This window comes from Euleptes europaea, chromosome 7 (assembly GCF_029931775.1).
Source record: "Euleptes europaea isolate rEulEur1 chromosome 7, rEulEur1.hap1, whole genome shotgun sequence".
Taxonomy (NCBI): Eukaryota; Metazoa; Chordata; class Lepidosauria; order Squamata; family Sphaerodactylidae; genus Euleptes; species Euleptes europaea.
Window position 1 is genome coordinate 142,050 of NC_079318.1, and position 18,875 is coordinate 160,924.

At 48.5% G+C, this 18,875-nt stretch overlaps 1 protein-coding gene across 3 annotated transcripts in view; it reads right to left on the reverse strand.

Moving 5' to 3' along the window:
- HBS1L (HBS1 like translational GTPase) overlaps positions 1–18,065 on the reverse strand; it is a 108,712-nt gene extending 90,647 nt beyond the window's left edge. For 2 of the 3 annotated variants that reach the window (XM_056852862.1, XM_056852863.1), the window contains exons 1-4: positions 18,023–18,065; positions 14,919–14,984; positions 13,666–13,794; positions 4,119–4,313 (exon numbers count right to left, since the gene is read on the reverse strand). In XM_056852862.1, the coding sequence (XP_056708840.1) occupies positions 4,119–4,313; positions 13,666–13,794; positions 14,919–14,984; positions 18,023–18,065 (433 nt within the window). Of the gene's footprint in view, positions 1–2,970; positions 3,468–4,118; positions 4,314–13,665; positions 13,795–14,918; positions 14,985–18,022 lie in introns of all 3 variants that reach the window. The other variant, XM_056852864.1, reaches the window with a different exon arrangement.
- Between the last annotated feature and the right edge of the window lie 810 nt (positions 18,066–18,875).

Genomic DNA, 18,875 nt, shown 5'->3' on the forward strand with positions numbered 1-18,875 from the left:
TGGGTGCGCAAATCCAACGGCTGGCCAGGAAGAAGCCAGATCCTTGAAGCCCCATGTCAATCTCCCTATTTTAAGCATAGCAGCGCCTGTAGGAGAATGGATCACACCACAAGTATTTAAAGAAGAATGTGTGTCACCAAGCAGTAACAATTTCCAACTCAAACAGCTCACAATAATTCCAGCAATACAACAACAAATATAAAAAAATGAAGTTTTATCTTTGGTCAAACATTATTTTTATGATAAATATGTACACCTGCATTAAGAATTACAGTATCACATAAGTACTTAAATCTACAGTGTATTAACATGTATTCAATGGCCTTTTCAGGATCTGGACAGACATTCCATATTAAATACGCCATATATTAAAGCAGTGGTCAAATGGGTGATTAATGAAACCCACATAACCTCAAACTTTCCTAAATCACACCCTACCACGGATCACCACGCTCTCTTTCCCATGTGTGCCAAAAAAGAACATTCCCCTCGTGGTGTCCATCACCCACTTGAGGTGCAGCCCCACTCGAGATCTGTGCCAGCAAAGAAAGTGGGGAGTCTAGAATCCCATACAATCACACGGGGTGATGGTAAGGAAATGTATGAGAAGTGAAGGGGGGAGGGGAGAAAGTAGTAAACATTTAGAAACAGAAGTAGTTAATGAATCCCCTAAACACTGACAGTGTCAAACTACCAAAAAGGACAAAATAAAATGCGCCCCCAAATGTAATGAAGCCTTATATTTTAGTTCATATATCAAAATGACTACATTTTGACATGGCTTTAAAGTGCATTAAGACCACTCATTTTCAGAGGCGTAACAGCTGCTTGGGTTAATTAGCATCAAGTTAGCATTTTATTGAAGAAGCAGCAGTACATATTATCCATTCAGAATACTGATCCCATAAACCACAGTGAAAGTCTTAACAGCTCTTTATAAAAACAAAAGTAATATGGACAGCACCAGAAAGTTACAAGACAAAAAAATAAAAATGTGTCACCTAAATTAAATCTAAGGGCTGGGGTTCAACATAATAATAGTCTACGACATATCGCAAAACCAATAAAGAATAAGGTGTTTTTGTTACCATTTAATGTTTCCACATCTAGACAAAGATTCTCTTCAGACAATAAATAAATGGTGTTTAATTGGCATAATTTTAAGGTACGTGTGAAAAATGAATGTGCCTATAAAATAAACTGTGCATTCAGCAAACATGTTTCTCATATAGCTGATATATATATATTAGTGAGTCAAACTGACATGTGGCAAACACACAACCTGTTACTTAACATATGCTGTGACTAGGGGGGGGGATTATCCTAAATAATGGGGACAAATTATTCACATTATGTTTTTTCACAGGTAATACTGGTCCCATAAGTGTACAAATGGCTTACCGCTATGTTCAGCATGAAATTACTTGTGTCACAGGAGTTTTAATTTGTGAAGAAAAATATCTATTTACAAGCTATCAATGTCCCATGAAAGAGATCAATCAAAAGAAAGCTGTATGATGCGATAGTGTAGCTATATCAAACATTCATCACTAAAAATTAACTCTTATCTACGGCAAATTAATTCACATCAATATAATTTTAAATATTTGTTCCCCAGTATAGCTCTAAAAATTGGGTGTGAAGTCATAATTTTTTTAATTATAGCTAGACTATTCTTTCTTGAAAATACATTTCAATTGTTTGGTAAAGATCTGACACCCTTACATGTAACTCCAACGCAGACATTAAAAGATTAATATTTACTTCTACTGATCAAAGAGTAAAAAAATAAAATTTGGAATCCAGTGTATTGGTTTAAAATTTTACTACAAAAGTTTGTTTGACCCAATATAAAGACCTGACTTTGTATTTCAGAAATCTATTCTAATTTACAGTTTAAATACATAAATGTATAAAACATTCTTTAAACATAAAAAATTGCCCAGGTTCTTATCCTCATCATCTGGTGAAGGCTCTCTTTTGGCCTGCTTTTACAATGTCATCAGGAGATGGTGATTTGAAGTCAAATGGAGTGATTTCTGATAAGGGGCCAATTTCATTAATTTTTACTTCCTGGATCTGCCTGCTGTATAAGAAAGCCTTATGAAGACTAACAATTTGATGCTTGTATCTCCTCTTCGGAGGGTAATGAAGACATAAAGTTATTGCAAAGGATGATGGTCTTGCAGAGAGCACCTTTGTCCATGAACCAGCACCTCCTAAGAAGCATGATCTGAACCTTGCTTTCCTTTTCTTGCTTCCTTTAGCTACAATCCGTTGCTGTCCTTCCTTTGAAAATAAAACTTCACCTTTGGGAAACAGGGTATCTGACTGTACTTTTATGGTTTCTGGAGATAATGTGGATTTTCTAATCAGAACACTTAGATCAATATCTGAATTTACAACTGCAGGTGGCATTGTTTTAGCTACATGAAACTTAGAAGGGTTGGCTGCTGCATGATGTTTATCAAATTCAGTAGATTTTGCAATTAAATCTGAAAGTGATACACTCTCAAGCTCTTTTACTGGAGAAGCCCTGGAGAAAGTCAGAGAAGATAAAGATCCTGACAGTTCTGTCATCCCACATAAAAGGTGGGGTTGGCTGGTTAACTGTAGTGAAGGTTGTAAGTCAGTATCAGTGAAGCAAGCTAACGACTCACTACAAAGATCAGATAAGGAGTAAGCTTTATCTGAGTTACCCCCTTGGTGTTCCTGCAGGAGATCAGCCAGCGATGGACTTTCAGAAACGAAAAAAGTTGGGCCACCGGTCCTTGAAGGGCAACTACGGTACCCTTGAGAACTGCCTTTCCCCCCAAAAAAGGATGGAATATTTCTGAAACTGTCAGTCTTTTTACTGAGCTGATGACTTATCTTATTGTCTAGCATCAAATTCCCAAAATCACTTATTAAGCCAGAAGGACTACCAAATCTGTCTTTGCTATCAAGATCTGAATTTTTTGGGAGGGCAACTAGTGCATTACTTTGGACATCTGTCAAGCCACCTGTTTCTTTACTTCTCAGCAAGGCTTTCAAGTCCTTAATGCCTTTCAATTCTGTCTGATCCCAAGAAGACTCTTCTGATGAATTCTTTTCCAGGAATTTAACTCCAGAACTAAAGCACGCATCACATTTATTACAAAATCTCTGGCTTGTACAAATACTGTTAACTAGTGGGAGTGTAGCCTGCCTGTTAACTGATTTGTAAAGTGATTTGTCATTAAGGATGCCACTAACTGGTACAGGAAGAGCTCCCAAAGACTTACAAGAACATTTTAAGTTTTTCTTTCTGACTGAAGGTATAGTGACTTTTTTAGGTCTGCAGAAAGTTTTGTCACTTGAAGAATTCGAAGGATTTTCCAATCTGACTACGGGATCACTAAGACCAAAACAGTAACTAGCAGAGTCTGAAGTTTCTTGCAGCAAATTAGTCAAGTTAACGTCAGAAAATATTTCTGAGCAGAATAAGCCTTACCTTACATGAGCCAACAATTCCAAGACAGAGGCAGGGTCACAGTAAACATAGTTGAATTTGTGACAAGGCAGGAAGGGCAACAGCAAAATCAAGAAAAAGAAACATGAAAAGGCATTTAATTAACAAACATTAGTAAAACTATTTTTAGTTGTACACATGCTTTGAATGTCTAAAATCTTGGGTCCACCAATTCAATTTAATTACATTATGTTTATCACGGTTTCCTGTGATTTCTAGCTTAGAACTACTAAGCTAGAAATGTTACATTTCACAGAAATTACTGGTATTATCCCTACAACCGAACTAGCAGTGACTAGTTTAAGCCTTCACCATTACCTAACATTTTACTGAAAGCAATTTAATACTGCTAATTATATTTACAGAAATGTCACTTCCAGGTGAAGGCTCATCTGCACGGGTACCTGCCTAAAGCCCTTTCATTCAAGGTAAAGGCTTAACTGCACATTAATCATCCTTTACAGATTTTGTCCATTTTAGCCTTTGAATTTAGTTACAAGGAAAAGTAAAATCCTTATGCTGCCTTAAGTCATTCTATTTCAATTATTCATATATTATTCATACTCAGCCTGCCCCCTGCTGAGAACTGCCTCACACTAATTCTTATGAAATTTAAACGCAAACATACCTTTTGTTGCCTTTCCTGAAATGACAGTATCTTTATTCTCGATCTTCATCTCTTGCTTGTTAATTTGTGCAAGCACGGAATCCAAAGCTTGCTGCACATCAAATTTGCTATTCAATATTGCTTCCACCATCGCCTTCTCTGGCACAGACTCCCCCAGTATTTCCCTCATGTGGTCAAGGCACGAATCAAGCTGAGCTAAAACCAAAAATAATTACAAGTTGTTCAGGACAAGAACTTTCATTCAAGAGATGCGGAATAAATATTCAGAGCTTAAAACTGAAGAGAGCGACTCTAGCTTCTCTTAGCCAAACAACTGCCATATTCTTCCAGGAACAAGGCTTACTACCCCTTCCCTAACTATCTAGAGTGCTCTTTATTTCACAGAGAAATATAATTTTATTACTTTTTAGGAGTTTGTAAAAGGCTGCATTTACCAGCGTAGATACTATCAACAAGAACAGCATTCAGTCCAGAGAGAATAATGCATATATATTCAGGTTTACATTATTCAACATAATTGATAAGTCAATGGGGCATCATTTACAGTCCATTTTAAGCGTTTACAGATACTGTAATTAACTTTTAAGATAAACAGTATCTTTTCAAGCTTCAGGACTAAGCAGATGGGTACCGTAACAGCAAGCACTGAAAGTGAAATGTTAATAAAAATCTGCTAACTACAAGCCAGTAATGTTCTCTGAATTGTGAATGGCTTACTGAATGTTAAACCTACATCCTTTAAGAAGGCATTCCATTAATTACATTAGAGAAGTATAGTGGAAAAAATAGGGTTAGTTCACACTAGCCTCAGAGAGAAAAATAAGTTAGATTCTGTTAAACAAAGATGCTGAATCCCCTGCTGGGGTTGATGTCTTTGTCAGTGATAAGACATTCTGGAAAAGACTTGACTAGAATTACAACCCACACAGAGAACAAGGAGTGTTCCGCTAAGCTAAACATATTACTGAGATCAGCACAGGTGTGCCAAGATAGTGACGACACCATCATAACTACACACTAGTTGACACAATTTTTGCAAGTGTTGCCACCCTTCAAACACACAACTCCTGTTTGGCACTACTACTGATAAGAGAACGCAGCTGTTTGGAGGCACCTGTACCATAACAGAATGCTGCACTTTGGCATTCCCTTCCAGAGAATGGACACAAGCCCCACTGGAACTCTGAAAACAGAGGGTGATCAAGTCTATCAGTGTGTCAGAACTTTTCCTGTTTCTTGTTCACTTTGTCCTATTCCTGAAACTGGGTTTCAGTTCCTATGTGTGCTGCCTTGCATCTTTAAGAACAGATCAGACCAAGGCTGGATCAGACCAAGGCCCATCAAGTCCAGCAGCGTGTTCACACAGTGGCCAGGCAGGTGCCTCTAGGAAGCCCCCAAAAAAGACAACTGCAGCAGCACCATCCTGCCTGTTTTCCACAGCACCTAAGATAACGGGCAAGCTCCTCTGATCCTGGAGATAATAGGTATGCATCATGACTAGTATCCATTTTAATTAGTAGCCATGAATACCCCTTTCCTCCATGAACATGTCCACTCCCCTCTTAAAGCCTTCCAAGTTGGCAGCCATCACCACATTTTGGGGCAGGGAGTTCCACAATTTAACTATGTGTTGTGTGAAGAAATACTTCCTTTTATCTGTATGAATCTGTCACCCTCCAGCTTCAACAAATGACCCTGTGTACTAGTATTATGGAAGAGGAAGAAAAGCTTCTCCCTGTCCACACTTTCCAAACCATGCATAATTTTATAGACCTCTATCATGTCTCCCCTCAGCCACCTTCTTTTCAAGCTAAACAGCCCTAAGCTGCAGACTTGGCCAACCTGAGAAATCAGCAGTGGCTGAACATGGACTGACCCAAACAGGACACAGGGTCTTATTCCAAGACACTGGAATACTGGACAATTCTACCAACTATTTTGTCAGATTGCACAGAGAAGCCATTAAATTCATAAACATTAGCACAACTTTAACAGAAAAGAAGAGAGTTTAAGAATGAATAAGGCTTGGCTTCCTGTCCTGAAAACCTCCAGACTAACAAAGACTACAGTCCACAATAGCCATGCGGATTAGCCTTGGATTCCACATGTTAACAGATCACTTCAGGATACAATGGTTCCACATTAACATACCACACCCTCATTAGCACATTATCTTGATACTTACAGGACAATCATTTCCACATTACCTTTAATACTTTGCAGGACAATGACTCAGCTCAAACCCAACCCCTTTCTGACTATATATTACTCTTCCTACACACTTGACACTGAGAGACACTGTCCTTCAGTGTTACTCGTCTGAAGATGCCTGCCACAGTTGCGGGCGAAACGTCAGGAAGGAAAATACCAAGACCACGGTTACACAGCCCGGATAACCTACAAGAACCAGTTAATGGTGATGATGATGATGTCCATTCTTCCAGATTGTAGAGATCCTTTTGGAGCTCTTCACAGTCCGATTTTGTTTTAACCACCCTAAATAATTTAGTGTCATCTGCAAACCTGGCTACTTCGCTGTTCACCCCCAACTCCAGGTCATTGATGAACAGGTTGAAAAGCACCAGTCCCAACACAGATCCCTGAGGGACCCCACTGCTCACATCTCTCCATTGTGAGAACTGGCCATTGATTCCTACTCTGTTTCCTATTTTTGAACCAGCTCTCAATCCATAAGAGGACTTGTCCTCTTATCCCATGACTATGAAATTTGCTTAGCAGTCTTTGGTGGGGGACTTTGTCAAAAGCCTCTTTCTCCAACAATATTCAGGCACACATCCCCCAAACCTTTATGGTCTAACTCAGGATATCCAAACAGCCATCTACGTTTCTCTTTCCTGGCAGGTGAGCCAGGTCATCTCCCTCCTGCCTATTTGTCTCCACAAAGGAAAACCCTTTTCCTCTCAGCCTGAAATCTGAGGAGTATATTACTCAGGAAAGAATGTTTTCTCTGCGATAAGGGTCCTTAAAGTGTTAAAGAAGGTATCTTGCATGTCTCTACTACAACACTGACCACTTCGAAGCTAAAACTGATTTGGGCTGGGGCATATTTAATCATATACTCCCAAGAACTTTGTGTGAGGGCCATCTGGTTTTGGCTCCTATCTGTTTCTATCTCTCCCTCTTTGAACTCGTACAAGCAGTTCGCACCTCTGTGTATCTTCCTGAGTCCCCCGCCTCGTCCTTCTTGCCCAGGTGCCACCTCTCCTCCCCTGCTGTGCCTTCTGCCTTCACTCCCTCGGGCTGACTCCGGCCTTGAAATGCAGATAGCCCTCACTGTCTCTCTAAGACTGTTTGATGTTTTATGTTGCACCGGTTTGCCTTGTAACCTCCCATGTCTCCCATGCGTGTGAACCTTCGTGCCCTGTAGTAGATAAATACTGTAACCCCGATAAGCTAGTCACTCGCAACTTTGGATCCATGAGCCTGTCTTCTCTATCTGAAGCCTTCAATAAATCTTTTGTTTCTGCATCCAAGTCTGAGCAATTGATTTGGCGAAGTTTGCCCAGCTAGGTTGGGGACTCTCACATTAAGTTGCGAGTCTTTGCCTCTTCGTTCTGCATCTGTACCCTACGGGACAGCTATGTCAGCCGACGAGGAAAAAACAACCCCTCCGGCCTCCCCGGATGGAAGCGGTGTCCCGGACAAGCCGGCCCCGAAAGACAAACCGGACCAGAAGGTGCCAGGTGCGCCCCGTCCGGGCCCAGGACCGGGCACGCGTCCCAAGACCACCTTTAACACTTGGCTGGACTCGCCGAAAGGTTGGTCGCTTTCCCGGACTGAGGCAAAGCACCGCCGCTTGGCCTTAACGGGTACGGGGTTCGAGGACGACCCCGCTCGTCGGGACGCTCTGATGGATGAGGAGCGGAGACAGTGGCAGGAGGAGCGCCAGGCGATGGTGGAGCGCATAGATGCCATGCAGCTTGTGATGGAGGAGATGGCCGCTGCCATGGACGCGCTGAAGGTACAGCCCCCGCCGAGTAACCCCCCGGATGGGACACCGGCGGCTCCCCCCGCGCCTCCTCCCAGCACCCCGGCCCGCCGGGACTTGAAAATCACGTATGATGGGTCAGGGGACCAGTTGACCTTTTTCATGGTCCAAGTGGACATTTTCATGCGGGAGCAGGGCAGGACCTTTACCTCCGAGGAGTCCCAGGTCCAGTATGTGGCCTCCCTCCTGCAAGGCGAAGCGGCCGCGTGGATGGTGTTACAGTACGAGCTCCGCTCCCCTGTGCTACGGAGTTTGGATGACTTTATGATCGCACTCCGCAACCGGTTCGAGGACCCGAACCTGGGGGAGCGGGCCAAAGCCGCTCTGATGCAACTACGCCAAGGGGCCAAGTCAGTGGCGCAGTATGCGAGCGAGTTCCAGTCCCTGTCGAGTCGGATTCTGGACTGGAGTGAGGCTACCCGGGTGCAGTTGTTCCGGGAGGGCCTAAACCCGGACCTGCAGCATTGGGCCTTTATGCAAGGCAACCCCCCTGACGTGGAAGGTTGGGTACGCCACGCTGCCGATATCGAAAATCGGAAGCAGCTCCTGAACCTGTCCAAGCAACGTTCCGGCCGCGACTTCAAACCAAGAGGAGACAAGGCAAGTGGGACCCGGGACCCTCGCACCCCAGGCGGGAGCGGCCCCACGCCGGCTGAGCGCCGCAAGCGCTTCGAGGCAGGGGTGTGCCTGGTCTGTGGAGGAAAGGGTCACTTCGCCTCCCAATGCCCATCCCGCTCCGGACGCCCGGCTTCCATTCGCCCCGTCCCGAGCGAACCAGAGAAAGCCCCCGCAGAGGGTCAACAGCGACGCCGAAGCAACGCTCCAGGACGTCGGAGCACCCCCTCGGCACTGCACGCCCACGCCCTGGATGAGTTCGCCAGTTCGACCGGTCCATCGGGACCCCGGATTGCCAGTGCAACCTCTGACTCCGCCGAGTCACGGATTACAAATACCACGTCCCCCTCGTCTAGCGAGGAGGAAGAGTGGGATGTGCCGGCAAAAAACGCCGTCGGTCTGCTGTAAGGGGGGCTCCTCAGCAGACCGCACCGACCCTCGTGCAAGGAGCTCCACCGATGGTAAGCGCCCAGGAAGATAATGTTTATATTCGGGTTCACCTCTCACTACCCACGGGGGGCCCAGTTTTAGAATTCCCCGCGCTCGTGGACTCGGGGTGCGCCCGCACATTGATTAGCGAGGAGGCGGCCCGGAAATTGCAGGTCCGCCGCAAGCGCCTCCCGGGTCCCCTTCGCTTCTCCCAGATGGACGGGAGTGACTTTAAAAGGGGGCCTGTCACTCACCGGACTACTGCGGTAGACATGACTGTAGGGGAGCATTGGGAACGGCTGTACTTTACCATTGCTCCCATAGTTGCCCCTGTAGTACTGGGAATGAATTGGCTACGGGGCCACAACCCTTCTATTGATTGGGTCAAGAGGACCCTTACCTTCCCTGAGGATCCCTGCGCCATGCATGACAGGGACCGCATGACCGGGACCCCGGCAGCCGCCCTAGTGGTTTCCCCAGGACCCGTTTCCAATACCCCCAACCTACCCTCGGAATACTCCCAATACTCGGATGTGTTTGATGTGCGGGAGTGTGACGAACTGCCACCACACCGGGAGACTGACTGTGCGATTGAAATAGTTGGGGACGGCAAGTTGTCCAAGGGAAAGGTGTACCCCATGAGCCCCAGTGAAAAGACAGTGTTGCGGGACTATTTGGACACTAACTTGGCGAGGGGCTTCATCCGCCCCTCCAAAGCTCCGTACTCCGCCCCCGCCTTTTTTGTCAAAAAGAAAACGGGAGACTTGAGACTGTGTATTGACTTTCGGAGGCTCAACGCTGTCACGCAGTCTAACGCTTACCCCCCTCCCTCTCATTCCAGACCTGCTAGCACAATTGAAGGAGGGCCGGATTTTCACCAAACTGGACTTAGTAGAAGCCTACCACCGCATTCGCATCAAAGAGGGGGACGAACCAAAAACGGCTTTTTCGAGCTGTTTTGGCATGTTTGAGTATTTAGTCATGCCGTTCGGACTTTCTGGGGCTCCGAGTGTGTTCATGCAGTTAATTAATGAAGTGTTACATGATTTGTTGTTTCGGGGGGTGGTGGTATTTTTGGATGATATTCTCATTTATTCTGAAACCATGGAAGAGCATGTCCGACTAGTGCGGGAGGTCCTCCAGCGGTTACGGGACCACAAGTTATATGCCAAGGTGTCTAAGTGTGAATTCCACCAGCCTTCCATTACCTTTCTAGGCTATGTAATCTCCCACCAGGGGTTGGAAATGGACCCCGGAAAGGTTCAGGCTGTGCGAGATTGGGAACCCCCTACCACGCGCAAGCAACTGCAGCAGTTCTTGGGGTTCGCCAATTTCTACCGCAATTTCATTCCCAACTTTGCGCAAGTGGCTCTTCCTCTCACTTCCCTTCTGCGTACGAAGGGAAAGGGTGCCAATGCCGCCTTGCCTTCGGCCCGACTGCAGTGGTCCCCTCCCTGCCAACAGGCTTTTGAGGACTTGAAGCTACTCTTCTCGTCCGAACCGGTCCTGGCCCACCCGGACTGCACCAAACCGTTTGTGGTCCAGGTGGACGCATCCGATGTAGCTATGGGAGGGGCCCTCCTGCAGCGGGACGAAAGTGGTGCTTTAAAGCCATGCGCCTATTTCTCCAAGAAGTTTACCCAGTCCGAAATCAACTGGGCCATCTGGGAGAAAGAAGCCGCGGCAGTTAAGCACGCCCTCACTGTGTGGAGGCATTTTCTAGAGGGGGCAGAATTCCCGTTTGAAGTGTGTACTGATCACAAGAATCTGGAGGCTCTCAAAGGGGCTAGAAAGCTCAACGCCAAGCAAATACGTTGGGCCCAATTCTTTGCCAAATTTCGGTTCACCCTCAAACACGTACCCGGCAAGGAAAACGCCCTAGCAGATGCCCTATCCCGACTGCCCCAGTACCGCAACGATTTTGACCGTCCCGTGGACTCTCTTTTCACTCCTGAGCAAAGGGGAGAGATCCCGGGTTTGGCAGTCTCCACCCGGTCCCAAACCCGCCACCCCAGTGGTCCCTCGCTCAAGGGAATCCCGGAGGCTTTCCAGCAGCGCCTCCGGGACGCCTCCCTACAGGAAGCAGAGCAGCAGACGCTCCCTTCCGGTATGGAGCAGCGAGAGTCCTGGTGGGTGCAGGAAGGGAAACTCTATGTCCCAGCCTCTCTTCGCAGGGAGGTTTTGGGACTGGTCCACGGGGCCAAACTGGCTGGTCACTTTGGGTTTGTCAAGACGTTGCATTTGGTACGGCGGCAGTTCTGGTGGCCGGGCATGAGAGGGGATGTGGAATTGTACGTTCGCAGTTGTCCCACATGCGCCACCGCCAAAAACAGGGGGGGAAAAACCCCAGGGCTTCTGAAACCTCTGGAGATCCCCACCCGGCCATGGGAGGTGATCGCCATGGATTTCATCACCGATCTACCCCCCAGCCGGGGCAAAACCGTACTGTGGGTCGTTACAGACCTCTTCTCCAAGCAGGTCCACTTCGTCCCCTGCGCTGGGCTCCCGTCGGCGCAGGGGTTGGCCAAAATGTTTGTCACCCATGTCCTCAGGCTTCACTCGATTCCTAGGAAGGTCCTCTCCGACAGAGGGGCCCAGTTCGTTGCCAAATTCTGGCGGGCCTTCCTGAAGCTTATGGGGGTGGGGGAACAGGGACTCTCGTCAGCCTACCACCCGCAAACTGATGGCCAAACCGAACGGGTGAATGCCGTGGTCGAGTGCTACCTCCGATGTTATGTAAATTACCATCAGGATGACTGGGTGGACCTGTTACCCTTCGCCGAATACGCATACAACAACGCCCCTCACTCCTCCACGGGGTTTAGTCCGTTCCGTGTAGTATACGGAACCGATTTTGGCCCTTTCGGTGCCACCCCCGTTTCCCCCGAACTCGAGGCAGTGCCCGAGATGCAGGAATGGGTGCAGGCGGTCAGTTCCACTTGGCCCTGGCTACAGAAGAACCTTGAACGGGCCAAGCGGAAGTATAAAGAACAGGCTGACAAACACCGGTCACAGGGATGGGAACTCCGGGTGGGGGAACAGGTTTATCTTTCCACGAAGAATCTGCGTTCCCTCCGACCCTGTAAAAAACTCAGCGACCGATATGTGGGCCCCTTCCCCATTACTCGGGTCATTAACGAGGTAACTGCGGAGCTGGATCTTCCCAAAACCCTTCGCGGGGTACACCCCGTTTTCCACATCAGTCTGCTCAAGCCGTTCGTCTCCGCTCCCCAGTTCCACCCCCCTTCTAAGCCAGAAGTGCCCACTGTTGTAGGAGGGGATACCCACATGGAAGTATCCAAAGTCTTGGATTCCAAGTGGAAAAAGGGAAAGCTATTTTACTTTGTTCGGTGGAAACATCTAGGCGCCGCGCACGATGAATGGGTTGCAGCCCCCCACATGGCCGCCCCCCGGCTCGTACATGAATTCCATTGCGCTTATCCCGAGAAGCCTCGACCTCCCGAACTCGCGGGAGGGGGGCCTTAAGGGGGGCAGAATGTGAGGGCCATCTGGTTTTGGCTCCTATCTGTTTCTATCTCTCCCTCTTTGAACTCGTACAAGCAGTTCGCACCTCTGTGTATCTTCCTGAGTCCCCCGCCTCGTCCTTCTTGCCCAGGTGCCACCTCTCCTCCCCTGCTGTGCCTTCTGCCTTCACTCCCTCGGGCTGACTCCGGCCTTGAAATGCAGATAGCCCTCACTGTCTCTCTAAGACTGTTTGATGTTTTATGTTGCACCGGTTTGCCTTGTAACCTCCCATGTCTCCCATGCGTGTGAACCTTCGTGCCCTGTAGTAGATAAATACTGTAACCCCGATAAGCTAGTCACTCGCAACTTTGGATCCATGAGCCTGTCTTCTCTATCTGAAGCCTTCAATAAATCTTTTGTTTCTGCATCCAAGTCTGAGCAATTGATTTGGCGAAGTTTGCCCAGCTAGGTTGGGGACTCTCACACTTTGTTAAGCTACACAGAACCCCTAAATGCTTATATCATTCTGGAATTAGAAAGAAGAATTAAGGTTGCAGAATGCATTCACAATTCACTCTCTCCGAAACTCCTACAGCATGAAAGAGAGAAAAAATACCACCACCACCTACTGCACCATTCAGATTCAGAATTAGATTTAAAGCTTTTTGCTTGACTGTCATCACTTACAGGGAAACAGTAATTCATTTAATTAATAAAAATTACACTATTATGACAATTCACAGTGGGTAGCCGCGTTAGTCTGTTTGCAGTAGTCAAAAAGGGCAAGAGTCCAGTAGCACCTTAAAGACTAACAAAAATATTTTCTGGTAGGGTATGAGCTTTCGTTAGCCACAGCTCACTGAGCTGTGGCTCACGAAAGCTCACACCCTACCAGAAAATATTTTTGTTAGTCTTTAAGGTGCTACTGGACTCTTGCCCTTTTTGACTATTATGACAAGCTGCTTAAAAGATATATGAAAATAAAATTCAAGAACTTGTCTTAAGTATTAATTATTTGTGTACAATTACCTTTTTCAACTCCTGTTAGTTGATGACTAGAGACACTGTAATTGCTATGTTCAGTATATTTGTAGCCATATTCTTCTGTTTCAGCAAATGATGAAGGATTATCTCGTCTTGAATAGATAAATTGAGCAGCTATAACATAAATCAACAGTACAGTATTTACAGACCTTACGCCATTCAGAAGAGCTCAACATAAAACATTTTAAATGCTTTCACTGCTGAAAACTTTATCAGCCTAACAATTCAAAATACTTGCTCATACCCTACCAGAAAATACAATTCAAAATACCAGACGGCGCACGCGCCAGGCGCTACAGACACACGCGCACGCTGACAGACAGACACACACTTGCGCGTACAGATGGGCGCGTGGGCGGCTCACACCCCCCAGCGAGAGGGCATGCGTGGCAGCCCAGCCTTTCTACCCCCCTCAGCCGATTTATTTATTTATTTGTGGGCGCCTCAGTGTGTGGGGGGGTGTCTGCGCGTGCTCCTCACCTCTCTCCCTCTCTCCTTCCTTCCATCTCGGCGCTGCCGCCTCAGACCCGCGCGCCGCTCGCTTCTCTTCTCCCCTTTCCTTCCTTTCTCCCCCCCTCCCCTTTTCCTCCCGTCCCCACCCCGGCTTCTTCCTCTCTCTCCCCTTTTTTTTGCTCTCCCAACTCTGCCTCCCCGAGCCCTGAAAAAATGCCTGCCCGTGAAGTGAGGAGAGGGCACCGGGTCTGTAAATGAGAAGTGAGTACTCGGGTGACAATGGTGCGGTTCGCTGCCTTGGGGGAAGGAAAAGGCTCGCCTGCATCTGCTGCATGCTCCTGCGCTCGGCCAGCGCATCCTTGCAGGAAGCGCCCCCGACCCCGCCCCGGCCGCTGGGCTTTAGAGCCGGGCGCCCCGGGAGCCGGCTTTAAAGCCGCCAGCCAGCTGGGGGGAGGGAGGTCCCTGCCAGCCTCCCAGCGCAGCGGCAGCGGGGCGCAGAGCCGGGCCGCCCCGGGAGCCGGCTAGGGCCACCACCAGGCACAGAGCCGGCTGGGCGCTTGAGCCAGCTCGCGCCGTCTGTGCAGCCCCGCCCGCCTCCCAGCTGGCCATAGGGGCGGGGAACACCGGCTGGCGCCGTCCCGGCATTCACTCCATAACGCAAGTTTTAGAGGAGGAAAACAAGATTTTTTTTTGTTTTCCTCCTCTAAAAATTAGGTGCGTGTTATGGTCAGGTGCATGCTATGGAGCAAAAATACGGTAATGATTATTAGAGCATTAAAACTAACCTGTTGAAGGTGAAATACAACAATCATCCTCTACAGACTGTCCATACAGATCATCTTCTTCAAAGTCTAAGAAGCAAACAGAAAATTTACTTTCTTGTAACTGGTTACATAATTTTCTCATCTATATGACTTATCACAAAGCAACCTGACCTAAATTAAAAAGAACTTCTGTTCAGTTTTGTTACAAGCTCTGGTTTAAGAGAAAATATAATTTCTGAATACAATTTCCTTGTATCTTCTCAATTTGTTGTTTTTTATCTTTGCTGACGAAGCTATCTGGTACCTTCAGATCCATTAAGTCAGATGCAAGAAGTCTGACTACAGGTTTCCATGTAAAACTAAATTCCAAATTGTACAAGTATTAAATAAGCAGTTCAGACTAAGGCATGCCAATTAGGGATATTAATGAAAAATAAGAATGCCTAAACGTTGGTTCTTGTAGGTTATTCGGGCTGTGTGACCGGGTCTTGGTATTTTCTTTCCTGACGTTTCGCCAGCAGCTGTGGCAGGCATCTTCAGAGGAGTAACACTGAAGGACAGTGTCTCTCAGTGTCAAGTGTGTAGGAAGAGTAATATATAGTCAGAAAGGGGTTGGGTTTGAGCTGAATCATTGTCCTGCAAAAAGTATCAAAGGTAATGTGTTAATCATTGCCCTGTAAGTATCAAGATAATTAATATACCACACCCTCATTATCTTGATACTTACAGGACAATGATTAGCAGATTACCTTTGATACTTTTAGCAGGACAATGATTCAGCTCAAACCCAACCCCTTTCTGACTATATATTACTCTTCCTACACACTTGACACTGAGAGACACTGTCCTTCAGTGTTACTCCTCTGAAGATGCCTGCCACAGCTGCTGGCGAAACGTCAGGAAAGAAAATACGAAGACCACGGTCACACAGCCCAGATAACCTACAAGAACCAATAAATGGAATTTAAATTCAGTGTATTAAAAATTAAATACCTGAGTATACTGACAATAGCAACATAAACAAGAGGCCCACTACTGGCACAAGCAAATGCAGATCAAGAGCTGTTTCTCTGTGGTAAAACAAATATAATTAAGATCGCTCTTGTTCCTTGGATTCTACGTATATACTTACACACACGCTGATCTGTTATCTAGATTTTTTGTGCATCCCTAAAATGGCACCTGCTACAGCATTTTCAAAATTGCAATTACCACTTGAAACTGCAGGAATTTAAGTTGACAAATATATCACTGGTAATTTTTGGCACCTGAAGCACCTTAATCAGTCTAGTAAGATTGATGTCAATACCCCTAAAAATCTTATTTTCATATTTTGTATCACTGGCTGCTAGGCCTGCATTAACCATGTCTTCCAAATAAACCACCCATTTCCAAAGCTGCCGCACAAGTTTGGATCCAATGTAATGACTTAGAGGAATCTGTCCAATATAATCATTTACTCTTATCAATATAGGGTAATGCCAAAGACACTTTGATGGATTGAGTCAATACTGCTATATGGGCTTCAAAGTAAAATTGGAGGCATTTTATTAAGATATGAAGCAATATACCATAAACTGAGTACAACAATAAATTGTGAATAGATGTATATATTCCATTTATTAGTTCAACATGAATGAGCAGCGTCTGAAATTCCTCCAGCTGAAGTGGGAATCAGCCCACTGTCTGAACAGCAAAGCAATGACTGTTTACAGCTTCTTCAGATGCAGTACGAGACGGCACGCCGCCTTATCAGTGGGAAAACACTTTACAATCAATGCCGTTTTTGATTCTGAACGAAGGTTCATACAATAAAAACTTTCTGTACAACTCTCCTCTTCTGTTGCCATCTTCTGCCAGCAGGTAAAGACTTTTTTGTTTCTTTTGGCATTCCCTCAACGATCCCTGATTCCTAACCAATGTTTTTAGGTTTTGTATGTATTTTAACTTTTTTTCACTTAAAAAAAATTGTTTGATTGATATATGCTGGTGCGGGGAGTTGATTTTAATGGTTTCATAATATAGTATTCTCTTGTATGTTTTCAACTGTTAGTTGCCTTGGCAGCCCTTGTAAGGGCAGAAAGGCAGGATATAAATTTTGTAAATAAATAAATTGCAATTAAAGCACAGCCGTTTGAAAAATGCCGATATATTCTGGCATTGCAACACAGCTTAATTAATATTCTCACTCTGGAGCAATTCTCCTGAGCTATCATGTCAGCCCAATGGGCTTTGTATGCGCACCGTCCGGTAGCGAACTAAGACACTGACCACCACTTGGGAGCGATAGTCCGACCCGGTGTTATTGCTCAAGCAGGGCTTTGTGCGCACCACATTTTAAGAACCTTGAAAGCCCGCCCGCCCGCCCTCCCTCCTCCAGAGGCCCCGCGGCTGCAGTCCTGACTACGGTCTTGAACAAAAGGTGACTCTATAGAGCTGACGTGAGAAAGTTTGTATTTTGGAGGTAAGGGTCACATTACAAACTGTAATGTTTGAGGTTCCTCCCCCGAGCTCAGCAGCACTCGGCGGAGCCGCTGGGTCTTCTACTCATCCAATACAAAGCCGAAGCGAAAGTGACGCGCGCTGCCTGACATGGGAGGGCGGGCGGGGGGGGGGAGGGGGCGCCAGACCACCTCAGCCGCCTCGACGCCTCTCCGGCTTGAGGGCAGCGGAGCTCCAACGGCCGCCCGTCAGTCCTGCCCCTCCCCCTTGAACCCCAGCGGCGCGGGGGGGCCGCTTCACGCGGCTCCGGGGGAGGTTCCGCCGCACATCAAGCGGAGGGGGCCCCTCTCAAGGGGGGGCGGAGGCCTGGGAGGCGCGAAGGAGGCCCCACCCCCACCCCCTTGACAGGGCGAGAGGAACGGGGGGCGGAACGGGGGGCCCGCCGCCGCCGCCGCCTCCTCCTCCTCGCGAGACACGGGGAGGGCCCCCTTCACATAAGGCCCCCCCCCTCGTCCACAGCCACCGCACCGCGCTACCCAACCCCCACCCAGGCGTGGCGGCGATGACGTCACTAACACTCTCCGTCCTCTCCCCCCTCCCGCGCGGGGCCCGATCCCGGAGGGCCTTTGGTCGGGGCGGCGGCCGGACGGCCGGGCGGCCCGCTCCCTCGCCCGCCCCTCTACCTTCGTCGTAGTTGTAGCCGCGCACGTTGCGGTGCCGGGCCATGGCGGGGCCGCCGCGCCGCAGGCGGGAAGCAGCGGGGGAGGAGGCCGGGGCCTCGTGGCGGCCCGTGCGGCTGAGGCACCTAGGGAACCCCCCGCGTCGCCATGTTGTCGGCGGGGGCCTCGCTCGCTCGCTCGCACCGCCCGCCCTTCCGACAGGCTCCCTGCGCATGCGCCGCCCTGCCTCCGCCTCCCGCTTCTCGCAAGTGCGCGTGCGCGGCGGCCCAGCGCTCCCTTACGCCAGGCCCCGCCCCCTCCGTTTTGTGGGGGATGCCGGGAGGGACGGAGGGAGGGCGCCCCCCCCTCCGGCTGGGCCTGGCGTCGCGTGGCTGGGGGCGCTTTCTTCTCCCCCCCTTTTTTTCTCCCCAGGGAGGAGGCCCGCCCCTTCCCTTCCCCCCCCACTGCGCTCGAAATGGCCCCTCCCGCCCACTGGGGCGCGGCGACGGCCGGAGGGTCCCGCCCGGAAGTCGCCTCAGCGGCCGCCCCCCCCCCGCTCACCCCCGCCCAGTGGAGCCTGTCGGTGTGGGGGGGGGGGGTCTCTGTGTGTTTTGGAACAACCGCCCGGAGAAGCGGCGGCGGCGGCGATGGCGGCCTGTGGGCTTCTGACGCGCCCGGATTTCTCTGCCCCTGAAGGGAGGCCGGTCCCGCGATCGCCCCCCCCGCCCCCACCCCAGACCCCCTGTGAGGGGGAGCTGGGACTAGCCCCAGGTCACCCGGCCGGCTTCGTGGGGGAACCAGCCCCGCCCCGCCAGATCAGAGCCCGCGGCTCCCAACCGCCGCGCCGGGGCGGAGGGGGCGGGAAGGCCGGCTTCCC